General features: G+C 48.4%; 1 protein-coding gene across 1 annotated transcript in view; it reads left to right on the top strand.

The window, feature by feature from the left end:
* The window catches only part of AUTS2 (autism susceptibility candidate 2), a 1,255,025-nt gene extending 1,239,376 nt beyond the window's left edge, over nucleotides 1-15,649 (top strand). The window contains exons 14-20 of the mRNA XM_006889779.1: nucleotides 23-52; nucleotides 1,631-1,702; nucleotides 6,903-7,044; nucleotides 9,800-9,877; nucleotides 10,510-10,593; nucleotides 12,061-12,283; nucleotides 14,400-15,649. Coding sequence (XP_006889841.1) covers nucleotides 23-52; nucleotides 1,631-1,702; nucleotides 6,903-7,044; nucleotides 9,800-9,877; nucleotides 10,510-10,593; nucleotides 12,061-12,283; nucleotides 14,400-15,648 — 1,878 coding nt within the window. The 3' untranslated portion in view covers nucleotide 15,649. The remainder of the gene's footprint in view (nucleotides 1-22; nucleotides 53-1,630; nucleotides 1,703-6,902; nucleotides 7,045-9,799; nucleotides 9,878-10,509; nucleotides 10,594-12,060; nucleotides 12,284-14,399) is intronic.
* Nucleotides 15,650-21,471: the final 5,822 nt, after the last annotated feature.

Here is a 21,471-nt window from a genome sequence, read left to right as displayed (position 1 = left end):
AGTTGTCATTTTCTTTTCACAGTTGACAGATCCTTTCAGACCTATGTTAAGGGTAAGAACTGCTTCTTCTCAAACTGTTTTGCAACCTTTATCTGACTCCCTGTGGTTTAAAGATTCAAATCCATGGGCAATAAGTAAGCCCTGGAAATGGAGGCTGTGAATGGTGGGAGGGAGTTGGGTCTTTGAATAGGTGAGAAAGTTCATGCCTTACTTCCAGTGCTGGATGTGGCCAGCCCTCTGGGCTGGGCCTGAGGAGTGTGGGGAGAAGGGTGAAAAACAAAACTCAGCTGAGTCAAAGTATCAGGGGAAGACCCTTAAGCTAAAGACTGAATTTAGAATCTCTTTTACTAATCCTACCCTTGCACCTAGAAAATACCAGTCTGTTCCTGTTTATTGTAGCTGATTGTCACCTTGGGCATTTAGTTGCAGGGACCGGCCACAGCGAAGTATGGCCCTTGGCAAGATGTTTTGGAGATCTGTAGAGTGTGTCGTGGGTGCCTTCAGGCTGCGTAGGTGACTGCTGACCGAGATAGAGTGTGCATGGCACTCGGGGTGATGGACGAGTGAATAGATTTCTTGCTTGACTTGACCCGTTTCTGGGGCACATAATCAATGAGTTGCATTCCTCCAAAAGGAAGGGGATTGTGTTGTCCCTTAGGTGAGACAGCCTGTTACTTCTGTGGCTTTACACTGCCCACAACTACCTTACAAGGAGAGAGAACTGGCTCCAGCCCTCGAGCAAAGTTGGCCTATCAGAAAGTTTTTTAACATCTTTTTGCAGAGGTAGTGAAGCCACTGAGGTCCTTGGGCAGGAATACAAATGCAGATACAGCCCCTGGCCTTTACAAGGTCAGAATGGATACTCTCACAGTAACCCTCCGTGGTCACGAGATCATTGGAGGGAGATGGATGATACACTCCCGAGAGGAGGGGCTGGTTTCCTGCAGAAACCCCAAGAGTAGGAAGGAACATGGTCTTTTTAGTCATACTGAACGCTGAACAAGGCACGCCAGTGTGAGTGGGGAGCTCGCTGTTAGGGAGACCTGTGGGAATTGGGCTTGAGGGAAATGGGGTTGAATCTCTTTGTAACACTTTTGGAGAGTTTAAATCTCATTCAGACAGAGTGTGTGTGTTAGAAGGTTGGGCCAAGTCTGTGTACACCCACACACAGTGTCAAGGCAGGTTGTGCCAAGTTCTGCACCCTCTTGTTTGAATCCATTCTCAGTCCTTCTCTAATTAGCTCTCTGGAACAGCTGATTTGCATTCTAGCACAGCGGCCTTTGTTGGGTCAGCCCTCCTGCCCTACCAGGTCTGCCAGCTGGCCCCAGAAAAGAGGGGAGGAGAGACAAAGAGGGGGCCGGGCTGTTACCATCTTGGCTTTGGTATCAGTGAGGGCCTCTTCAGGTCTGCCGCTCTGAGCAGACACTGGCATTGCGGACCCACGTGGCCGGGAAGGGGCCTGTGGGTCCCCGTGTGCAGCCAAGGGAACACAGGAGGCATTGGAGTGGACAAGAGCCTCTTGTTCCACAAAAGAGCCTCACAGCCAAAATCTGCTCCAGGCTCCCGGGGAATTAAAGGTGGTTTTCTCTGTGATGCCTCCCCTCTGACCTCTGTGTCCCTCTTGTTCCAGAAACCAGGGAAATGGTGTGCCATGCATGTTCACATCGCCTGGCAAATCTACCACCACCAGCAGAAGGTCAAGGTCAGTGTGACTTTGGAATGGCGGGCCAGGATGGGGAGGGTGTCAGCATATATGCTCACAGGCAGGAAGGACCTCAAATTACTTGGAAAAGCTCACTGGAAATTATTTACAAACTGGGGAGGCCAGAGGCAAAATTATCAAAGGGAAGTATACCTATTAGCACCTGATGATTTGGGCCCACCTCTCACCCTCATTTTTGATCTCTTATCGATCTGAACTCTTTAAATAGGATTAAATTATGAAAGTTGTAGGCTTCTTAACCATAACCCAGCCACTGCCGTCAGGTTGGTTCTTAGAGAGCCACCCCTGGAGTTATTAAGACTGTCAATCTTTAAGGGAGGAAACGGTCTCATGGTTCTCCCTGGGAGCCACTGATGGGTTTGGAGCACACCTTCTGATTACTAGACACGTGCCCTACCTTAGCACAACCATACCTCCCTCATCTAACTGTGGTGGCCAAGAATGAAAATAGGAAAGTCTGCAGATAAGGAAAACAACTTTGCAATCACACGGATGATAAAACACACTGGTGTTGTCTTTGGCTCATGGAGATTGTCCATCAGGTTTCTCAAGCCGACTCCTGCGTCTTCCTGCCACAGCTCAGCTGGTGAATTGGAACCAGCTTTCTTACAGTTAGCATCCCCATCACATAATGCGCTGTTGCCACTAGGGCTAATTTTCAAGAACGCCTGTATTGAGAATTTTGTTTTTATTTATGAGAGCCGGTGCCTTCTTTTACCCTCACAGCTCTGAGAGGATGGACTGATTGATGCTCTACACAGAGCTTGCTCCTGAGCTTTCATTGGCAACGCAAACCATTAAACTGCTCTTCTAGAGAGTTTGCTGATGTGCAGTGAATTTTCTTTCCACTACTCAGGGCGTTGGTTAAATATTTGGCTGCCAACTAAAGGGTTGGTGATTCGAACCCACCAGCTGCTGCATGGGAGAAAGAGGTGATGGTTTGCTTCTTAACAATCACAGCCTTATGCCCACCCATGTTTCTTGCTGCTTTGTTCACAATAGCAAAGAGCTGGAAATAACCCAAGTGCCCATCAACAAACGAATGGATAGAGAAGCTGTGGTATAGCCACACAATGGAATATTATGCAGCACTGAAAAACAAAGAACTCATGAAATATTATACAAAATGGGTGACCATGGAGGACATTATGCTGAGTGAAATATCTCAGTCACAAAAGACTAATACTGCATAATATTACTGACATGGTTTTGGGGGGGAAACTAAGAGGGGATAATGTACATTGAAACAGAACTGTATAAAAGGAATACATGATTAGGTATTACTGGCATGACAAGAGTCCAGAATAAGATGCATAGTAAAGTGGACTGGGGTGGGGGAAACAGACAAAGAAAGAAATTTTTTTTTAATGAAAGTTTATAGACACTTTGGATTTCCATTCATTCATTGTTGCACTCTTCTGCCTTCCCACCCCTGCCCAATTCACTTTTCTCTTTTAAAAGTAAAATTCTTTCATTGTTATACAGTCCCTCCCCCCACGTCCACTCCACTATGCAGCCTTCATTTTGGACTCCTGTCATGACAGTAATACCTAACCAAAGGTGCAATAATGAATGAATGGAAGTCCAAGTTCTCTATAAACTTTCATTAAAATCGCAATAAATTAAAAAAGACTAAGAAATTGTTCTAGATTAAAAGATACTAGTTCCGTTGCTATAATCCACATTTCAACGTCAAGAAAATAAAAATCCTGACCCCTAAGGACCAGGTGTCCTGGGACTTACAAGCTCTGAGTCAGCATCAGCTCAGTGCCAAGGGTAAGATGCAGTTGGGGCACATCCAGCTCGTTTTCCGTAACTGTATCACAGATGCCGTTTTTCTTTCTCATACTTGCATTTTCCTGATACAGGTGAGTGCATTTGATGCTTGACGAGGGTCTTTATTTCCTATATTAGTATTTTTGGATGACTGTATACAGCAGAACAACCTCTACACATAATCCCCAGTGGCTCAGTCCCATTCTTCACATCCTGGCTACAGGTGCTTCGTTTTTGTTCTCATCTTTCTGTTCCCACCAGTCTCACTTCACACTCTGCCATCTAGCCTTCTTGTCTTTGGTGAATTCTTGGCCATTTGGTCTTGTATAGATGACTTCTTTTAAAAAGCTCGCGGTGCCCAAGGATGATTGTCTTAGCTTTCCAAGCTCTCCTACCTTTTATTTTAAAAGGTGAGCTCAGGTGATAGCTTTGGTTTATCAGACACTAATCCCGTGGGTCCCTTCAGGCTCAGAGCTCTTTACAAATTCAAGTTCTGTTCCACATTGCTCTCCCCTTTCTGCCAGGATCCATTTATCATGAGCCTGGTTAGAATGTGTGGTATTGGTAGCTGAACACCATCTAGTTCTTTTGGTTTCAAGGTGGAGGCGACAGTGATTCATGGAGACAGTCAGCCCTGTGGTCCGGGTCCTTTTACAGTCTGGAAAAATGGGAGAAAACCACCTATCAAGTAATCCCAACAGACCCCATGAATCCTACTTCTTCAGGAACAACATTTAGTCTTAGGAACATTCGGGAACTTGATCAGACCCGAAGAATAATAGAAGAGAGGAGGAAGAAGCAGGTGACATGATTAAAACCCTCTGTCACTAAATGAGGTCGTGAGGCTCTATTGCAATCGTTGTCAAATACCTGGCTGCTCTTGTAAGCTCCCATCAGTGAGTTTTGCTCACTTCTCCTTCATTGGCAGGCAAGGTTTAATTAGAAACCTTAGTTTGGCTTCATTAGGAAATGGGTGCGCTCTGAAGAGCTAACTAGATTTTGATGCTTAGTTCAATTTGCTTTCTGTTCTGGCTGACGGGCAAAACAGTAGGCAAAACACACCTTCGCTTAAAAGTGATGAAGGATGTTGCCTGTGCACACTTTAGCAGTTCCGTTCCACAAAAGGGTCCCCAGGGACAAAAACTTTCATTATCCCGATTCAATTAGGCCCCTTGAACGTGAGATAGCTGTGCTCATCTTCCCTTCTCAGCCAACTACTCGTAATCCCCAAGCTCCGTTTGGCTCCGTGGACCTAAGTAGTGGTTAATGGAACTGTGCTGTGTACCATGCAGTATTAGCACTAAATAATTTGGCAGCCAAATTAGAGGCCCTCAAAAGATGTTTCTAGGTTTATGGTGAATTAGCGGCTTTGTGTTGGGGTCTGGCTGAAGGGGTCCCTGGAGTTGTGAGTTGAGCTTCTGCTGTTCTCTTACCTGGAACATTTGTGCCTTCTGTCTGCTGAGTCCACGCCGACTCAGGAAGCCCCTTGTGTGCCGGAGCAGAACTGGATTCTGTAGGGTTTTCAGTGGCTGATTTTGGGGAAGCACGTCACCAAGTCTTGCTGGATGGATTTGAAACTCCACCTTTTCCGTTAGCAACTAAGCACTGAGTTACCTATACTCCCAGGGACCCTGAGCTTTGAGAAACTTGGGTGAGTCTGACAGGGGCTCCAGTCTTCAGTAATAAGGAATGACAAACCTGTTCTATTAAATGGCACCTTGTTGACTTATTCCTTCTGGGATGGGGCATGAGAGGAGTGGAACAGACTGAACACATCCGTATTGCAAGAGTCCAGAGCTGATTAAAGACCGTAAATGAGTAAGAGAACATGGAGCTTAGCATTTTCAGGGTGCGTCCAGCCTAAGGGCTGTGCCTGTATGAGGCAACTGCCAGCAGTTCAAAGAGAAGACCTTTGCAAATACAAAGGGTGGGGCAACTTTAAAAGCATGCTGGTAGGGGAGCTCTGGTGGCCTAGTGGTAAGGAGCTGCAACTACAATCCCAGAGGCACACGGTTCGAAGCCACCAGATGCTCTGCCGGGGAAGGAGGGACAATCTCCTCCTGTACCAGTCAGATCTGACTTGATGGTACACTCACACAAAAATAATAATTTAAAAAAAAAACAAACATGCTGGTGAGAGAACTGGTAGCACAGAGAACACAATGGGAAAGGACAGCAAAGGACATGTAAGCAGTTTCCAGGCTTAGAGAAAGAGGGCGGGAGCGTTTATCTGTAATCAGAATGGTTGACAGTTTAAGGCACCCAGGAGCTCCACAGGAAAAAGGCACGGCATTCTTCTCCCATAAATATTTTTCCTTATAGCCAAGAAAAGTCTCAGTGTAATTTTGAGCTGTTGAAGAAGGTGAGCTGAAAAATTAGTTTGAGGGTAGATGAATAGGAAAGACACAACCACTCATACAAAACACGTCACTATGAGAGAGGTTCTTGGTGACATTCTGGTCTGCAGTCCCCTCTCCCCCTGGAAGTTGCTGGAGAAAAGGCCTGGAGATCTGCTCCCATAAAGATTACCACCTCAGCCCAGTGCTGTGGCCCTTAGTCACCTTTGCAACTGGAATGAAACCCACCCTCCCGGCCAGGCAGTCACCAGGCCTAGAGGGTAAACAGTAACGCTGTGACACTTAGAATAACCAGCCATCTACGGTCAAAAGAAGAGCATTTTCCCAGAGGACAGGAAGGGTTAAATAGAAGGGTGATGGGAGGAAGACCATGCATACATTGTATGTATTAAAGTTATAAAACAAACTCTGTGAAGAGTTGAATGGAAACCAGTTTGCTCTGTGGAGTTTAAATGAAATTGCAGGGGGATAAAATGATCACGGTCTAGAATCCCTGTGGAGCAGGTCTGCTTTCACATGGGTCACAATGAATAGGAACTGGTGGCACCTGGAAACAACAAGGAGGAAAGGCTGTCATTCAATTAATGTTTCTACTTCATTTAAAAATAAGTAACAATAATCATTTGCAAATTAGCTTATAGGCATGCAAATATTTCTTCATAACTTTTAGTTACTAATGTAGTGCGATCTATTAAAGTAATGCAAAGAGTCATTAAACAATTAATTTACACAATAGACTGTTATGTGGAATTGCTAATAAAATGAGCTTTGGAACACTCGCTTTGAAATGTGCTAACATGGGCTAGGCAGCCAGTAACTAAACTGTCTCAGTGTTGGGGATAGTTTGAGTCCTCAAATGGGAATTTTGGTGCTTGGACTTTCTAATGAAAGAATCTCTTATATGTTGACCTGCTTTTCTGTCGCCTGGAGGTCAAGCCCCCTTAAACAGGTTATCCTTATAGCATGTTTAAACTTGACTGTATGGTCAGAGTCTCCTTCCCTGCTGCTCTTGAGTTTCACTTTCATTGTTATCCTCACTGTTCCAGAAACAGATGCAGTCAGACCCACACAAGCTGGACTTCGGACTGAAGCCCGAGTTCCTGAGCCGCCCCCCAGGTCCCAGCCTCTTTGGAGCCATCCACCACCCCCACGACCTGGCACGGCCTTCGACTTTGTTTTCTGCTGCTGGTGAGTGGGGAGAGGGGGCTGGGAGATCTCTCGATCCCGTCAGCTCAGCGAGTGATGTTTGTGATCATCGCTTCCGTCCAGTCACTCCCGGACAGAAGGCCCTGTAGCATTAGCAGTGCATCTGCTCACTGGTCGCGTGGATGTGAGTCGGTGTCACTCGAAAGCATACCAGAGTCTGCTGAAGGTCAGGGCTTTGGCAGAGGCTGCTTGGAAGAAACAGTGGTTGCAATTGTGCAGAGCTCTGCGATCCCCCTTACTGTGGGCCTGTCCAAGCACTCTTTCCTTGTGCACCAGGACATACTGTACCTGGACAGTGTGTGGATGAAGAAGGACTGTTCGATGCAGCGAGAGTAGATCCGCTGTCGAAGCTACGGCCGCTGCCCAGCTGGATGTGCTGGTGGAGGAAGCGGAGGGCCGGGATGAGCGGTTCTTGGCCCCTGAGCATGCAGCTCTTGTCTCTGGGGTTTACCATGTGAAAAGGAAGGAAGAAGATTGAGACTCCGCTCTGCTTCAGGGCAACACCTCTCGGTGCAAACAAACAAACAAAAACAACAAACCTCACTGCCATCAATAGCCTCCATCATCGTCCAGGGCTGTGTTGTTACGGGAGGAGACTGCCCATCTTTCTCTGGTGGAGTGGCCAATGGATTTGAACTTCTGACCTTATTTTGGTGGCAGCACACAACCACCAAGGCTCCAGCACAAACAGGGTTCTGGTTGTATGGCACTCTGGTGGTGCAGTGGTTAAGTTCTCAGTGGCTAACCAAAGGCTGATGGTTTGAACCCACCCGGCAGCTCTGTGAGAAAGACCTGCCAGGAAGAGTGTTGGGTTTAGGTGCCATCCAGTCACCTGTGACTCATGGCAGCCCCACGTGTGAGCAGCATAGCTCAGTCCCACGTCCTCACAGACGCTGCTGCGGTCAGGTCCACGGCTGCAGTCCCCGCGTCGTCCTCACAGATGCTGCTGCGGTCAGGTCCACGGTCAGGCCCACAGCTGCAGTCCCTTTGTCGGTCCATCTTCCTGAAGACCTTCCTCTTCGCTGACCCTCTCCTTTGCCAAGCATGACCACCTCCTCCGGGGCCTGGTCCCTCCTGACAACGTCCAAAGTTTATGAGACAGTCTCTCCATTCTAGCTTGTCAGGAAGTGCTTTACCACTTCAAAGACAAACTTGTTCATCCTTCTGCAATCCCTGGTATTTTCAACACTTTTTACCAGTACCACCATTCAGAGGCATCAGTTCTTACCTATTCACTGCTAAACTTTCACAGGCATAGAAACAACTTAAGACACCACAGCCCAGGAAACTCCGGACGACTTGTTCTCTGTCATGGGGTCTAGGAGTCAAGAACACACCACGAGGAGCATTGGGTAGAAGAGAAGCAGCCTCTTGGGCTCAAGTTCCCTTACTCCTCAGTCTCTTCCAAAGCTACTTTTGGAGCCCAGTCCCTGACCCAGAGCCCCGCACAGCAAATACTTGTGATCGGTGGCATTCAGCTCACTCTGGTCTCAATAGCAGATTTTCTAACTTCATGCCCGGTGTGTTCAGCACAGTTGATTCTCTGGATGTAACTACTGATGGGACTCCTTTCTCCTCCTGGAGCACAAGTCTCACCTCCACCTTACCTGTCCCCTTCTGAATTTTCCTGCGAGATTCATTTTTGGTGGCCAGGCTTTTCCCAGCAGAAGGAGAGAAACAGCTGCATTGCAAGAAGTAATCGTGATAACGGGCCTTGTTGCCAAAGCAAACGATTCACCCTCGAGGGTGGCTGGAATTTGCCATGGTCTCAGGTTTCTCTGTCAGTTCTATCTGGGGACATATTGGAAAGCTCTGTTGCCATGGCACCTCAGCGCTGAGACAGGCCTGCATTAAGAGCAATTTGGGGAGAGAAATAGAGAGATTTCCTCCCTGGCTTCCATTTTCGCCCAGCAGATGAATTGCCTTCTTTTGCTTCGATAGTTTTGGAACTGCAAGGCACCCCTGGGGGCCCTGGGCTGGGAGAAGCTCTGGTCTTCACTGAGGCATTAATTAGCTTGCACTGCTCAGACGGCATGTGGCCAGAATTGTATTTAGCTGGCAGCACAGTTAAAGCCTAGGGAGGGTGATGGGCTCAATTTGCTGGGTGGTGGGGGGCTGTCATTGCTGCGCGCCCTGTGGGAGGATAGCTGCCATCTAGGAGATTACAGAAGCTCTTAGGTCCGAGAGGCCATGACTCTGGAGCCGTGGTGATGTCCATGGGGCCCTGTCCAAGGATACTACTGCCAGTACACACCCAGGGTCCTTCCCATTGGAAGACAAGTGACTCCAAGCAGAAATGGCATTTCCATTTTCAGTGGGACAGCCCTCTTCCACTTAATCTGTTTTCCCGAGGGATTTATATTTGTTTCTTCAGAAACTCAGATGAAAGTAGCCCGAGACCGTTACTAGTCTGCTCTTTTATCCAGGCCTTGGTTACACTTCCCCATTGCAGGGTAATCACTCTTAATGAGAACACCCTGTCTGGACACTCATTTCCCCAAACCTTCTTGGTTCCAGAGACTTCTCCTGGCCCAGCTCACCTCAGTATTTCTAGTCCTGTGTGTCTTCTCGCTGGCAGTGGCCGGCCCAGTTTAGGAAGGGAGAAGAAAGGAAGTCTGCAGCCTGGATGGAGTTCAGCCCAGTTCTGATTTGACTTTAATCTCTCAGTTGGGCCCCAAGCACCTAGAATCCAGCTATGAGTGGATGAAATCTGATTTTGTTCTGTTGAACTTGCTAGGTGCTGCACACCCAACCGGGACCCCGTTTGGGCCACCTCCTCATCACAGCAACTTCCTTAACCCCGCTGCCCACCTCGGTGAGTTGCCACACGTGGACGGAGTACCTCCCTCACTCCCAGTGCTGCTGCTGTTACTGTGCACACATGCTGTTCACTGCAGGTCGGTCTGTCTGTCCTCCCTCAGGCAGCTTCCGTCTGGAGTAGCCCAGAGCCATTTCTCAATACCCGGGAATCCAGGTTTAGAAAGCCTGCTGCTGGGCACCAGAGGTCACCTGTTGGTGGTGGAAAGACAAGATTCTTACCACTACTCCTTTGCATTTCAGTGCTCTGTAAATGACGCTCTTCCTAGCCAAGGTGCCTCGTTTCTCCTTCCTCTGTTTATTGGACACATACAGATTATAATAAGCAGCAGTGTGCACTGTGACTCCTAGGAGACAGGATGTGTGTGTCTTCAGAATGCCGTCCCTCGGACATCTCAGATAGGTCCCTAGAAGCTCCATGAATCACTGGGGAAGGGCCAGTGGACGGCTTAAGAAGTAGTGACCCTTCTGGGTAGAAGAGAAACAGTACAAAATGCCGAGTGCAGGGAAAAGCTTTTTTCAAACTCTAGTGCTAGAGAGGTGGGAGGGCCACCCCTGTCCAGCTCAGGAGACACGTGACCCTCACCTGGCACAGGCTGTAACTGGGTCCCTCCCCTGTCTGCTCCGCAGAGCCTTTTAACCGGCCCTCAACGTTCACGGGCCTGGCAGCCGTTGGTGGCAATGCCTTCGGGGGACTTGGAAATCCTTCAGTTAGTAAGTACCTCTACCTTCTTAACCTCTGCCTGGGACCATTGATCTCCTCTGATCTATTCTGTGCCTGGCTCAAGACCTTACTAGAGAAAAGAGAATGATCTGCTTGGGAAACACATTTAGGCCATCCCATTGCAAAAGCAGACCTGGGTGGTGAAGTTCGGAATCATTTGCAACAAAACCCTCACGGGGGGCCAACCCGCTGTCCAGGTGTGAAACTGAGGGCCCGGGATGGCTTATCCACCATCATTCTTGACCGTCAAAGACTTTGGCAACATCCCCATTAGAAATGAGTTTTCAATTCCATCTTTGCTTGGGCATTAGTAGGAAGCTCTGGTGCCGCTGTGCTTGAGGTGTTCACTGCTAACTGAAAGGTCAGTGGCTTGGACCAGCCAGCCACTGCTCAAGAGATGATGTGTCTGTCTGCTTCCATACAGAGCGACAGCCCCAGAAACGCTGTGCTTGTCCTGCTCTGTCCTGCAGGGTCGCAAGGAGTCGGAATCAGATCAGAGGAACTGACTTTTTTTTCCCTTAGCACTAGTAGAATTAAAAAGGCTCAAAGAGGATTATCTAGGGGGGAACCCCAGGCTCAGAGTAGCCAGGAATTGATAACTTTTCATCATTTATTGCATACTTCATCATCTGGAAGCATGATGTCGTGTCCTCCCGTTTAGAGTAAGCTCCATTAGGAAAAGAGTTGTCACGTTTCTCATTTTTGTCTCTGAACAGTCAAACTTGTTTTCTTTCATGCTTATTGTAGTCCAGTCAGAGCCGACTCCTAGCTGACCCTCCCTCAGGTTTCCCAGGCTGTAGATTTCCCAGGCGCTCGCCCGTCTGTCTCCTGAGGAGCCACGACGAGACCCGCACAGCCAGAAAGGCGTTGCCGTGGGGTGAGCCGCTCGGCTCCCTGCAGGCACCGTGGCCGGAGCGAGCTCTTGCTAGCAGTTAACGCGCCCTGTGTGCCGTGCACTGGACACAGAGCCCCAGCCACCACAGTGGGTCTTTAAAAAAACAGCTGGGTGCCGAGTGTGTACAACCTCTTAGACCAGTGGGCCTGCCGGGTCTCTGACAAGATTTGTTTTAGGTCACTCAAGAGCTGGGAAGGTAGCATCAGTCACTGTGAGGCCCGCCATGACTTCCTCATCGTCAGCACCCCCTGCATGCTCCTCCCATCCATCTGGCCAGGGTCTCGGTACCGTTCGCTCCCCTTCCTGTGTGATTCCCTCCCTTCCCCTTCAGATTGGGGTTGGGGAAAGAAAAGAAAATAAAAAAGCTGTGAGCTACCTCTTCAGGGTAGGACAAGAGTTACTCTAATGAATGTGTTAATCTCCTTTCCTTTTCCAGCTCCCAATAATATGTATTCATTTTAACTCTGAATGCTGTTAAAAGTTTTTTGGTAAGTACCTTCATGCGGGCAGGTTATCGAATTTTTCTCTGAAACCTTTTTTGTTCTCCACTTCACCATTTCAGCACCCAACTCAATGTTCGGCCACAAGGATGGCCCCAGTGTGCAGAACCTTAGCAGCCCTCACGAGCCCTGGAACCGGCTGCACCGAACGCCTCCGTCGTTCCCGACCCCTCCGCCCTGGCTGAAACCAGGCGAGCTGGAGCGCAGCGCGTCCGCTGCAGCTCATGACAGAGATAGAGATGTAGATAAACGAGACTCCTCCGTTAGTAAAGATGACAAAGAAAGGTACGGAAAGACCCGCTCTCGAGTCCCACTGGGGAGCCCGCTCCGCCCCGCCCAGCCTCGTGCCTACTGTCCGCTGACCCTTAGCCACAGCACCTCCACGCAGCAGCCTGCAGCCCTGAGCAAGCACCCCACACCGCGCAGGGCATCCCTGACCGTAGGTTGAGCACTGTGAGCGCAGACCAGTGGAACAGTCCAGCAGCGAGACGCCTGCCGTCCCCACACCGTGTCTGAGAGCTAGCCAGCCGGAGCCCCGGCCCCTCACGGCATGAATCAACTCCATGCTTGCTTCCCAGTCTGTGCAGCCCATTACCTCATCCACAGGTTTTGCTCTCGCCCTCCTTTTTGTTTTCCGCCCAGCAAGTCATATCTGCATCGCCTCATCCTATCTCCCCTTCAGTCGTGTTCACACACCCACCAGCTGAATGAAATGGGGAAGGCCGACAAGCAGGGGTGTTTGCCAGTGGAAGTATCCACTAACCTTTTCTTAATCTCCATGCTTGATAGTCTGTGCCTGAAAAAAGAAGTAGCCTTAAAGAGGAAATGGTCTTAGGCTATTTCATCTTGACAAAATAGGGCGTCAGGTTTTCTCTTCTATTTAAACAAATTGCCAAAACAACCCAGCCTCATTCACGCGTGTCACAGGAGAGCTGTGCTCTGAAGGATGTGTCTGGGGCTGAATTTTCAGAAGCGGCTAGCCCTTTCTTCTCCACTGTCTTGGGAGGCACTCGAACCTCTGATCCAAGCTCATTAACCATTTGCACCAGGCCAGGAGTCCCAAGTCTTCACAAGAGAGGCTTCTCAGAAAATGCCTTATGACAGTTGCATTTTTTTTGTTGTTTAAGACAAATTTAAAGAGGCTCCCTCTGTATCATTTTGTATTTCTGTGTGTGGGTTCCCAGTCACCAAAAGGATTTCATCTCTTGGGCCTGTGTGTGTGGCAGGCTGTCTGTCACTGGCCATAGGTTAATGGATTCTGTTCTTGGACAATGTACACTTTGTCCTGAAGGCTGTATGACGCGCTTCCCTCAGCCATCCGGAAGACCATTCTAATCAGCTGGCTCGACCCCTCTAGACCTGCAGAGAGCCACAGGTGACTGCCAGGCGTCACATCTTAGCTGTAGAAGTGGTTTCCCGTCCGTCAGGAAAAGTGAGGGAATGCTAACAGATTTCACTCTTCTCTTTCCTTACCTCTTCGACTACTCATGGCTCAGCCCTTGCACGCTGCCTAGAAACAAGATTGTTCTGAAAACCTCATCTTCCTGCTGCCACTGTCCGAGTCCTCTGATCCTGGCCATCACTGACATTCTTGTCAGCATCACACAGTTGGTCAAGGAACTTTCCCAGAGTCTGGGCTCCCTCTTCAGCCAGACTCCCCGAGTCTCATCGTCTGTCCTTCTGCCCCACCCTCAGACAGGGGTCTCGTTCCTCAGTCCCTCACAGATGCCCTATAATGCAGTCCTGCCTCATCGTCCATCCTTCTGTCCCACCCCAAAGTGGGTCCCCCTGTGTCTCATTCCTCAGTCTCTCATATATACCTGTAACGCAGTCCACACGAGTTTTTATGTGTTGTGGGTCTCCCCCTTCTGACTTCTTCCATCATCAGACTCTGTCTTTCCTCTCTCTCTCTCTCAATGCAAAAGCATCTTCTCCATCATGGGTTCCTCCTCCAGGCACCCCGTCTCAGATACATTGTGTCTACCTTCTTTTCTATGAATCCCACCATTGTCACAAGGGCCAGCAGCACGTGGCTCATGTGGTAGCCACACCCTCCTTGTATTATCTGAGTTTGAAGGGACACATTGTGTCCTGTCTCACAGGAAACCATTCTTTCTGAGTCTTGCAGATGGAGCCTTGTCTCGTTAACGTCTTGACCCACTTCCAGAGGGAAAAATCTAGAACCTTCTCTATGATCCTAATTTGAGACCCATGACTCTTAAGACTCTGACAATGATCTCCCGCAGATGCTCCCACTCCCCTCGTTCCTAGGGCCTCACCCAGAGCTGCTCTCATGTAGGCAGGTCAGGCCAGGCAGTCGGTCCCATCACACCATCTCATCGGCACCCCCGCAGTCGACAAGCCGTTTCACCTGCACGCACCTTGCCTCTTTCCTCTCCAGGGACAGCGTTGAGAAGAGACACTCCAGCCATCCGTCGCCAGCACCTCTCCTCCCGGTGAACGCCCTGGGACACAGCCGCAGCTCTGCCGACCAGATCCGGGCTCATCTGAACACAGAGGCTCGCGAGAAAGACAAGCCCAAAGAGAGGGAGCGTGACCACACGGAGCCCCGCAAGGACCTGGCGGCCGACGAGCACAAGGCGAAGGACGGCCACCTGCCGGAGAAGGACGGGCACGGCCACGAGGGGCGCGCCGGGGCCGAGGAGGCCAAGCAGCTGGCCCGCGGGCCGTCCCCCTACACTCGGACCCCGACAGTGGAGGGCGCCCGGCCCAACAGCACCTCGAGCCGCGAGGCCGAGCCGCGCAAGAGCGAGGGGGCCTATGAGAACCCCAAGAAGAGTGCCGAGGTCAAGGTGAAGGAGGAGCGTAAGGAGGACCACGACCTGGCCCCCGAGGCCCCGCAAGCCCATCGGGCCTCTGAGCCACCGCCACCCAGCTCCTCAGCCAGCGTCAACCCGGGGCCCCTGGCCTCCATGCCCATGACCGTGGGGGTGGCCGGCCTGCACCCCATGAACAGCCTCAGCAGCCTGGACAGGACTCGCATGATGACACCTTTCATGGGCGTCAGCCCCATCCCGGGCGGAGAACGCTTCCCCTACCCCTCCTTCCACTGGGACCCCATCCGGGACCCGCTGAGGGACCCCTACCGGGAACTGGACATCCACAGGAGGGACCCCCTGGGCAGAGACTTCCTGCTGCGGAGTGACCCCCTCCACCGCCTGTCAACACCCCGCCTGTACGAGGCCGAGCGCTCATTCCGGGACCGGGAGCCCCACGACTACAATCACCACCACCACCACCACCCCCACCCGCTGGCCGTGGACCCCCGGCGCGAGCACGAGCGTGGTGCCCACCTGGATGAGCGTGAACGCCTTCATGTGCTGCGTGACGACTATGAGCACCCCCGGCTGCACCCTGTGCACCCTGCCTCGCTCGACGGACACCTGCCGCACCCCGGCCTTATCGCCCCCGGCCTGCCCAGCATGCACTACCCCCGGATCAGCCCCACGGCGGGCCACCAGAACGGACTGCTCAACAAGACGCCCCCCACGGCCGCACTCAGCGCGCCGCCCCCACTCATCTCCACACTGGGGGGCCGCCCCGTCTCCCCGCGAAGGACCACCCCTCTGTCCGCAGAGATGAGGGAGCGGCCACCGTCCCACACCCTCAAGGACATCGAGGCTCGATGAGAGGAGCCACGGTCCTCCAGACACCATGCTTGACTTTCCACAGAAGTAAATTGGACACTTCGGGGGACTTCTCACTGCCCTTGGGGCTGGCCAGCCCCCAGCTCTTGTAAAAAATGTACAGACACCAGTGCAGATTTTGAACCAGTTTTGTATCTTCTCTGTTGAAATTTTTCAGATCTTTTAGCCAAGTCATCTGTTCTTACGTCTCTGGTACTTTATATTTTCCCCCCGGTTTGTTTCTAATCGTATAAAACTTTCTGAGTTTTGAACCAAAATGGTAAATACAACACACACACCAATTTGATGATTTTGGGGGAGGGGGGGACACACACACAACCCACCGCAGAGCTGTTTCTGGGAGAGCAAAGCTTGTACATAGTTATGTAAAAAAGATCGCTTCGTGGGCTAACGGTTCATATATGCAAAGGGTAAGAAGAAAGCTTTACTTTGTACAGATGTAAATAGCTAAAGATTAAGTAACATAATACATTAATACTTCTTAAAATGTGCTATTTGCAAACTTAATATCACTGAACACGGTCAGTCCGGACCGGGTTCCCATGTTATTATAGACAGCTAAACCCTTCAACTATGCAATGAATGTCAGGGCTTTCCAATCAAAGCCCGCCCAACTCAAAGCAGCCTTTTCCAATCCATTTACAACAAGCTTAAGGTCATGTTTTCCCTAAATAGCACTTACATGATACGACTCACTTTTCCTTACTTGTTTTGTTTAGGTTTTTGTGGGTGGTTTTGTGTTTGTTTTTTCTTTTTACTTTTTTTTTTTCCTCTCCCAAAAGGAGAAACAGCTGATTTTGCAGATGGGGGACCCTCAGGCTGACACTTTGCACTAAAGTTGCTGCTTGTGGTCGCTGGGGAGGGGACAGGTGCAGCCCTGAAGGGGGTGATGTGAGGCCATAGGCAGGAGGGGTGGGCTTTGTCAGATGCCAAGGTCATGGGTGGTGGCATCCCTCAGACGGACCCCTGTCTGTACGGGTCACTGAATGCCAGGTGCTCAGGCAGGAACCAAGCCTATTTTCCCACATGTCCTAGCTCACATCCATACACACTTCCTAAGGCGAGTCAGTTAACGCCCAAACAGATCCTGAAAGAAAGCGTCCTGTTTTCTCAGATGATGGATATGTTTTCACGGTATTTCCATAACTGATGAGTTTAGGGTACTGAATTCCAGTTGATCATCAAGTGTGGGATTTGCCAGCACAGAAATAGACCTCGTGTAACCCATCGAGAGTTACAGAGGGAAGGCAGGGAGAGAAAAGTGGCCGAGAAAAACCGAGTGTGTGCGTGTGTTTTTAAGTTTGCATCAACCTTATTGTCTCTTCATGATACTTTTATAAAGCATTAAGCCTCTTGTCTACATACTTGGAGAGAATATGACTGTACTAGCAGAGAAATACAATATATCTTGTCTACTGGACTGTAAAATATATGTATGAAATAAAATTAGTTCCATTTGGTCTTCTAGTATATTCAAGTGCTATCTGACGTTGTTACCCTGTTTTTGCAAAAAAGAAAAATAAGAAAAAAAGTTAACTACAGACCCTTGTTTCTAATAAGCAGAGAGATCTATTTTAGTAGTAAATGAAGGTTTAGTTGTGAGTTTCCAATTTTGTGAATTCCAGATGTTGTGCAGTGGTTTTATTTTGTTTCGGGGGTTCTTTTTGGTTTGTTTTGGTTTGGGGGTTTGTTTTGGTTTGGGGTTTTTTTTTTTTTGTTTTTTTTTTTTTTTTTAAGATGACAACTAAAAAATAAAAAATATCTGAGGAATATATACACTGGAAACTGTAGTGGTAGCTTTCAGTATTGTAAAGAGATTGTTCTATACAGACCTTTTTGCTGTTTATCCTGTATGTAATAAAGTCCTTTCTAGACCCCATGTGAAAAGAGAAGTGCAGCGATTGAATCTTCAGCATGTTTTCATCGGCGGAGACTTCTTGTGTAATGTTAACTGTGCCATGTTATTAAAAAATGTGAACTGAGCTTCCAGCTGCTTGTTTGTGTGAGGTAGCCATCATTCGCTCAGGGTAGAAGCCGCCCTGGTGACCACGGAGCCCCAGAACCCGACCTGTCCAAGTCGTCTTATTCTGGTTCTGTTCAGAACAAAGTGCTGTCGCGGGAAGGTGCTTGTAGATTCTGTAGCTGAATGGATGTGGAGACAAGTCAGCAGAGTGCTCTTCGGGCCTTGAGCTGATGCCAAAACTCTGCTTTATCCGCATTGATGAGAAACTTGAAGACCTCTGAAATACCTGTTCCTTTGCATTTCAGTCTGTGCAGACGATGTGTTTCTAATTAAGACCTTGCAGTAATCTCATCTTCTTCCTGTCTGCTTTTTCTGTATCATCTTGGTTGATTCCAGTGGCACATCCCTTGTGAGCCTGCAGACCCATCATCCTCCCACGTCTGGTTTTAGATGTGAACATTGTTGCATTCCTTGTGTTGACCGGATGAAATGGCTGTTGGGATGAGATGATTCAGGTTGGTGTCTGTGTCTCCCTAGGGGAAAACAAGCCGCCTTCTCTCCTCACCAGGTTGGTACGATGGAGTGTCTATCCAATGGGAATTTGTAAGGGAACTGGGCAGGCATCATGAGACTGTGTCTTGGGGGTGATGGGGAGTTTGGAAGATTATCCTGCAGTCTGAATTACTAATATCACTACTAGATGGTGATCAGAGACTCACTTAGCGTTGTTTTTACACTTGATCTTAACCAAAAGGCCAAGAACTGATCAGCACTGTTTTTATATGCTGATACCCGACTCCCAACCTGGAGAAGATAATTTTAAAATCCAGTGTGTTGGAAAACAGGGTAAGTGCCGTTTCTCCCAATCCGGGCGCTCATGCGTCCTCGGAACCTTCCAGTGTCGGTGGTGTCTGATTTGCCGTGTGTGGCAGCATGCCTCCACGGGCACCATCTGCAGTGTCAGAACCCGAGGAGAGTGGGGCTCTCCAATCAGTCACGGTATTTAATCCCTGGGGCTTGATGCGTCTCCACCTCTGCATATTTTCCCTCTAATTACACGCAGCTCCTCAGCAGTGATGGGTCCCAGCCCCAATTTGATTTCCTGCTAACCTATAGATGCTCTAATTATCTCCACAATCTTTGACTGACAATGATCTTGTTACCTGCTAATGGTACATGACAAGTAAAATAGCGAATATAATGATGCGATAATTACCATTTTGGATGGATATTTGCAGCAGCATTTGCTGTTTATCCTTTTTTTCTGCTTCAATCAAGGTGAGGAAGAGGAAATAAGATGTTGCTTCATATATAGATGGCATAAGAAGTGCAAGGCAGGATTTTGCAGTAAAATTAGCCATTAGCTGTGCAACTGCACACTTAAGACACATTCATGTATTTGTACCCGTAACTGGGGCAGAGGGGGAAGCAATTGGGCCTGAGAGTTAGATCAGTTAAAGGGAAAAGGTTAACAAAAGCAGTTAAGAGCAGGGAGCTCTGGTGGCCTAGTGGCAAGAAGCTGTGCTGTAATCCCGAAGGAGTGTGGTTCGAATCCACCAGATGCTCCACTGCAGAAGGCGGGGCAATCTCCTCCTATGCTAATCGGATCTGACTTGATGGTACACAGCAAAGGGGGCGGGAAGCAGTTATGAGCATTCTAATACGTTAGTGTTTAAATTCCTCTGTTTTGCAAGACAGGGTGAGATTTCAATCTGTTGTTTCTGAGTCAACTATGAGATTTATAATCTATAAAACTGTCATGTAAGACTATATACAGTCTATAAAAACCTTTATAGCATAAATGTAAGAGTCATAACTCAATGGCACCTAGTGATTGTTTTGTCTATGGATTCCTAAGCAGTTTTTTAAATTATATTGGTTTGCATACAAAATTCATACACATTGTGTTTCACACTTTTCCTTCATTCATACTGTGTTTCACACAATCATTCCCATACATTGTGTTTTCTAAACTTGACCCCCATTGAATTATGCCCATCATTACCCTGTCTCTTCAGGTTGCTGTCAGATCTTTCCTGTCTAAGCAATTTCTTCAACTTGCTGAGCTCCCTTTCTGTCTTGTTAGGTGCTGTCAAGTCCACCCCAGCTCCTTAGATGACAGAACTAAACGCTGGCACCACTCCTAGCCTTCTTCCTGTCTGTGTGCCCATTATTGAAGCCACTGTCAGTCCACCTTGTTAGAAGTCTTCCCCTTTTTTCACTGGCCCTTCATTTACCCAAGCATAGTGTCTTTCTCCAAAATAACACGATGATATGCCCCAGGTATGTGAGAAGATGTTTCACCATCCTTGCCTCTAAGGAATATCTTGGGTGTACCACCTTCAAGACAGATTTGTTTTTCTGGAAATTCATTAAATATTTAGTACTCTTCTCCAATACAATTCAAAGACATCAATTCTTTGTTTGGTTGTTTTTTAATGTATTGTCTAACTTTTAGAGGCGTACAAAGCAAAACATGTACCCTGGTGGAGAGAGAGGTCCTATACAAATGAGAAAATTGTTTGGTTTTCAACACTCTTGCTACATTGTCATGAAGATTCTTGGAAAACGCTGATGTTTTCTGGCAGGACCTGATGGAGTGGGTGGGGAATTAATTCTAGGATGTCAGACTGCCCCCATCCAGGTGTTTATCACCTTAGTGCACAAACAGTGGAGCCTAGTCTCTGAGCTGGTATTTGGGCCTCTCACTGAAGCCTAGAAAATGAAGTTCTTTTTGAAACCTAAATTTCTGCCCTGGACAAGACCCTGGGCTAGTCAGTCAGTTTCACCATCTGTGAGGTGAATTTTTCAGCTGTTATCTTATCCTCTTGCAACTCCATCTGTATTTGTAGCTGTTTTAGTCCTTGGGTAATTATGGTTATAAAAATTAATATTTTCAGATGTGACCTGATTTTGGTCTGGGTTTGTATTTTATTTTTTAAAGAACTCTTTATTATTTTTGTGTGAGTGTACCGTCAAATCAGATCTGGTACAGGAAGAGATTGTTCCTCCTTCCCCTGGCAGAGCATCTGGTGGATTCGAACCATGCGCCTCTGGGATTGTAGTTACAGCTCCTTTCCACTAGGCCACCAGAGCTCCGGGTTTGTATTTTTTAGAATTGTGAACGCATTCTATTAGTATCGTTTGGAATGACATTTAAGTGGTCATGCAGTTTGCTGGACGAGGAATGTCTCTCGTTGCTCAAGCTGTGAAGCAGTTCTTTCATAATCCACATTAGCTGATAGTGTCTCACCCTGCGGATCAGGTGCACACCTGAGTTGCCTTTCCCATTCCCTGTGGCAGTTTACTGGGAACGGTGACATTTCTTTCTTTCCAGAGAGCTTTTGGGCACCTGGTTGGTTGGGTCGCCCCTCAGGCTGATTCTGCACAGACCTCTGGCTTGCTGTAAACATCTGTCTGTCTGTAAGCCACAGTTAAAAACAGCTCACTATCCAACACACACAATTCTGGAACAAATCTGAGGAAATAATCCTTGTCAAAGACGGTAAACTTTTCCACCCATTTTGCAACTACTACTTTTTTTCCCCATTCTCCCTAAAACCCACATCTCAAGTTCCAGTGAGAACACGCATCACGAGTGGCAGGAGCCCTGTGGCACTGTGTTTAAACACTTGACTGCTAACTAAAAGTTCAAGGTTCAAACCCATGCACCAGTCTAAGGGGCCAAGATGAGACAGTCTGCTTCTATTTTATAAAATATTACAGCCAGGAAACCCAAAAGGGCATTTCTACTGTCACCATGAACCAACTGGTGACAATGAGCTTTAAGACTACCCAGGACAAGGATGTAGACACTTGTCCCACAGCGGCTGCTATTAGCT

Source organism: Elephantulus edwardii, unplaced genomic scaffold, assembly GCF_000299155.1.
Source record: "Elephantulus edwardii isolate Elephantulus edwardi_28Jun2011 unplaced genomic scaffold, EleEdw1.0 scaffold00080, whole genome shotgun sequence".
Taxonomy (NCBI): Eukaryota; Metazoa; Chordata; class Mammalia; order Macroscelidea; family Macroscelididae; genus Elephantulus; species Elephantulus edwardii.
This window is presented reverse-complemented; position numbering and strand designations above follow the sequence as displayed.